The 4,518-nt window shown below is 28.4% G+C and overlaps 2 protein-coding genes across 5 annotated transcripts in view; one reads left to right on the forward strand and one right to left on the reverse strand.

Annotated features, from left to right (window-relative positions):
• Nucleotides 1–1,227: 1,227 nt before the first annotated feature.
• Nucleotides 1,228–3,037, forward strand: LOC108692526 (arginase, hepatic). The gene is made up of 7 exons (XM_018200822.1): nucleotides 1,228–1,533; nucleotides 1,674–1,746; nucleotides 1,864–2,069; nucleotides 2,143–2,306; nucleotides 2,423–2,538; nucleotides 2,611–2,733; nucleotides 2,802–3,037. Exons 1-7 carry the CDS (start codon nucleotides 1,432–1,434, stop codon nucleotides 3,035–3,037), a joined length of 1,020 nt encoding a protein of 339 aa, XP_018056311.1. The 5' UTR covers nucleotides 1,228–1,431.
• Nucleotides 1,330–4,518, reverse strand: part of LOC108692527 — an 8,552-nt gene continuing 5,363 nt past the window's right edge. The window contains exons 1-3 of one of the 4 annotated variants that reach the window (XM_018200825.1): nucleotides 3,760–3,795; nucleotides 3,379–3,659; nucleotides 1,330–1,401 (exon numbers count right to left, since the gene is read on the reverse strand). In XM_018200825.1, the coding sequence (XP_018056314.1) occupies nucleotides 1,382–1,401; nucleotides 3,379–3,658 (300 nt within the window). In that variant the 5' untranslated portion in view covers nucleotide 3,659; nucleotides 3,760–3,795 and the 3' untranslated portion in view covers nucleotides 1,330–1,381. Of the gene's footprint in view, nucleotides 1,402–2,803; nucleotides 2,853–3,216; nucleotides 3,660–3,759; nucleotides 3,796–4,518 lie in introns of those variants that run through there. The other 3 variants (XM_018200826.1, XM_018200823.1, XM_018200824.1) reach the window with 3 other exon arrangements.

The raw sequence follows: 4,518 nt of genomic DNA on the forward strand, positions 1-4,518 counted from the left end.
ATTTTTTGTGTAAGAGATGCTAGATGTAATGTTGTAGTTTCTGGCTCAAAAAGCGCTAAGCATGATATATTATTATGTCTTCTAATGTAAGAAGCTGTAGCAATGTATGATCAGAGTAGCGATCATGTAACTTTTTCTTTAGAATGGAAATATGAAAAGTGAACATTTTTATGGATGTGTTATGTATGTATATATAAAAAATCTCAAGATATATAGTTATCAAAAATGAATATTTTACAAGATATTTTATATACTAAATTTAAAAATAAAGTGTAAAATATCTTAAACTATTGATTTTGTGATAACTCAGCTTTAATACTTTATATAATTTACGTAATTAAAAATTGGCGATCTCCTTAATTGAAAAATTGAGATTTCCTTGAATATTTATCACGCTTCTAACTACACAGTTTTTATCTGAAACAGTTTTTATCTGAAACATTCCATGGAATAAATAATTTCGAAAATAATTGACTATTTTGAGACTGTTTATCCTCATTTTCCTTTTTGGAGTTATATTAGTTACACTGACCGATCTTCAAAGTTCAGAATTAGAAAATATTTTTTATGGATTCTCTCATCCGAAATGTTTTCTTTTCAGTTTTTAAACAAACATCGATTAAGTAAAATTAATTCAAATGTATTATAACAAGAGATAGAAAACGCGAGATTAGAAATATCCCTGGCGATTTATGTTATATGTTATATATATATTTAAAAAAAAAAATTGAGAAATTTTTCAGAATTTATCACATTTTTTTCTTAAATATGAAATAAGTACTCAACATTTTTCAATACGATTACATATGAAATTATATGCTGTATGTATGTACATACATATAATATACCAGGATTACAGATCTGGCAAACCGGGAAGTCAGGGGAATAAGTGTTATAATTTTTTGAATATTACATATATATCTGACATTTATAGTCAAAAACTCGCGCATTTTAAACGGTTTTTAATGAAATAATTAAAATTTATATATATTTTGTTCAATATTTTTATTTGATAGTCTTCTTTTCATTATAACTTTATTCTTTTTCCAATATTAATTAATTTTTTATTGACTTGAATTTGCATCCAAAATTTTATTATGCTACTAAGCTTCTTTTGCGTTGTTTTTAATATAAATTAGCTTTCCTTTATTCTAAATGTTAAAATTTACATATTCTATATTAGTCATGAAAAATTTTCCATTTTTATCTAGAAAATCTGGAAAAGTCAGGGAATTTTAAAATTTATTTCTTGTGGTAACCCTGTATACATTCTTATATCTACTTCTCATATTTATCATTGATGGTCTTTTTATTCCATCTATGTCGTCAATAAGATTTCCATATCAGACTGCAGTTATAGGTCAAAGAACAAATTATTTCTTTATATGTAATCGCAAATAACTGCAACAAAGAAGAGATATAAATTTCAAAATGAATATATTGACTAAAGTTCACATAATTTCTAATAAATTAGGTATTCACTATTACAGTAGAAAAGTTGGTATAATCGGAGTACCTTTTGATAAAGGCCAGGTAAATATAAAATAGCCAAACAGCAAACAATTTTAGTTTTGATATCTAATAGTGCATATGTTTTCAATAAAGGATTAGTAATAAACAAGAGTATTAAATGTTATAAAAATTAATAAGTTTTACAGAAGTAAATTTTACAGAAAAAAGAAGGAGTAGCTCGTGGACCCGAAATAATCAGAGCAGCAAATCTGATAGATAAATTAAAAATGTTAGGTAAATCTATGCGCGCGCGCGCACACACACACACACATATATCTTTTGTATAAACGTAAGTATATATATATTAATTATAAGTATATAATTAATATATAATTTATTTTACAAAAAAAGATTTGGATGTGCGAGATTATGGCGACGTGCACTATAATATAAATAATATGAATGATGTAAAAAATATGTCACATTTGGACCACGTGGCTAGTTGTATGAGTAACTTATCTGAACAAATTCGACAAGTGTTACGCGATGGTAGGCAAGCATTAATAATTGGTGGTGATCACAGCTTGAGCATTGGTACAATCGATGGACACGTCAAGGTATAAAAGAGAAATATTTTCATAGAAAAATTAATAATTTTCATTACATTCAAATATTATATTTTTTTCATAGGAAAGACAAGATGTGGCAGTAATATGGGTAGATGCTCATGCAGATTTAAATACTAATAAAACCAGCGAAAGTGGTAATGTTCATGGAATGCCCGTAGCTTTATTGACTTCGGAACTAGCTGATTATTGGCCGTATTTACCAGGCATGGACTGGCAAATGCCAATGTAAGAATGCAATGATATTCAGAACATGAGCTATTATTTTAAATATCAAATGAATTAAAATTATTATATTAAAACAAATATAAACAATAAATTTAATCAATATATCACTTTTTTAGATTATCTATCAGAAATGTAGCTTATATTGGTTTAAGGTCCATAGATCGTTACGAAAGATTAATAATTGAAAAATTTGGTATTACTGCTTATGGAATGGAAGACATAGAACGTTATGGTTCGATTTTAAAATAATTATACATTGATTATTACATAAAATATTAAATACATTTAATACTAATGTTTTTAGGTATTCACGATGTGATACATATGGCACTTAATAAAATAGATTGTCATAACTCAAAATCTTTACATGTTAGCTTTGATATAGATGCATTAGATCCGCTTGAAGCACCTAGTACTGGAGTACCAGGTTTGTAGTGTACATATTGTATCAGTATACACATAAATAGTATTATAAATCCTTATATTTGCATATAGTACGCGGAGGACTGTCTCTTAGAGAAGCAATTCATCTTATGGAAGAAATATCTAGAACACATAGATTGAATGCTATCGATTTAGTAGAAGTTAATCCACAAATTGGTAATAAACAAGATGTAAAAATGACTGTGCAAGCAGCCATATATATTATCCAAGCAGCTTTAGGCTACTCAAGACGCGGTTTGAAAGTACCTGAAGGTATTACCGACATGCCTTTACAAACATTCCATTAATTTCTATTTTATATGAATTATTAAAATATTAAAATTGTAATATTTTTTAATTATCTCTGGGTTATTTTTGATTTTATAAATTTGTCCTTACAGTATTACCTAACTACCTAACTTTTTATATAGTATTTAATTAAATCTAAAAATATTTTTACATAAATATTAAATCTATTTTTCTCTCGATACAAATTTATTATAATTTTAACTTATTTCACATTGTCTTATTACAAACGTTTTTCCAGGTATATTATCAAATGTAATTTCAATTTTAGATGCTTCAAGTTTGTTTTCAAGTTTACGATTCCATGTCACTTCATAATATAACTTTCCCTTAGTATTAGTACCTGTAAGTGGAACTTTAAACCATTTGTAATTTTGTGGAATTTTTGTATCTTCATGTTCAAGTATTCGATGTCCATCACCGTAAGTGATGCGGCCCAATGATATAGGTTCTCCAAGGTACGGTACAGCTTTCTTATGTTCACGTAGGGTATTCATAACATCTTTATAAGTCTCACTCTTTTTAATATCACATTGTATGCGATAATAGAAAATATAACCTGTAGTTGCTGTTATAAGTCCTCCTAAACTTGCTATTTTCACGAGCTTTTGATTCGATACCATACTAGAACAAAGTAACACACTTGATATAAAAAATATATTCCTTTATATATTCTTTATAAACAATTTAGCTCATTTTGTAGACAACATAACCATTAACTCACATCAGGTCTATTTTTTATTGCTACACTCTGAACCGGTGCAATGTATATTTGTTTCGCTTCAACTTATTGCACTGTATGTACTAGTTCAGAAAGTGCAGCGATAAAAAACAGATCAAAATGGTCAACACATAAAGCGGTATTTACAATAAGATATCTACAATAATACATCTATTGTTTGACCTTTTGATCAATTTTACCTGTTGGGTAAATAACAAGATTATCACATGCGCAGATTTACCTCACAGATAAATTTATCAAAAAAGGTGAAACAACCGGTCCTTAGCGATCTAGTTTCCATCGAGGGTTTCAATCAGATCAAAATGTAAGAACCAATCAACTACAGTCGAGTATTCTCTTGTTACAGTTGAACGACAAAGGAATGCTCGATTGTAGTTGGTTGATTCTTATATTTTGGATGCGTTCCGTTTCTTGCATGCGCACACAAGCATAGAAGTTTGTTCCGTTTCTCTTTATGCACACTCGCATACATGATTCAACCTATCGCCAATTGCATAATCCCGTCTCTTCCGATACATGAGACCGCATGAAGCCTCACCTCTCGAGCTGAAACAGTTCATGCAGCTTATGCATTCAACATATTTAGCGCGAAATTGAAATCATGGGTGATTCGGCTGGGACGAGTGTACTCAAAATCACGTAAGAGTTAAAGATACGTAAGTAGGCTCAATACCTAAAATTTTTTTTAATTTAACATTTCATATATACACATATATAATATATATATATGTATATATATAT

Source organism: Atta colombica, unplaced genomic scaffold (genome assembly GCF_001594045.1).
Source record: "Atta colombica isolate Treedump-2 unplaced genomic scaffold, Acol1.0 scaffold76, whole genome shotgun sequence".
Lineage (NCBI taxonomy): Eukaryota > Metazoa > Arthropoda > Insecta > Hymenoptera > Formicidae > Atta > Atta colombica.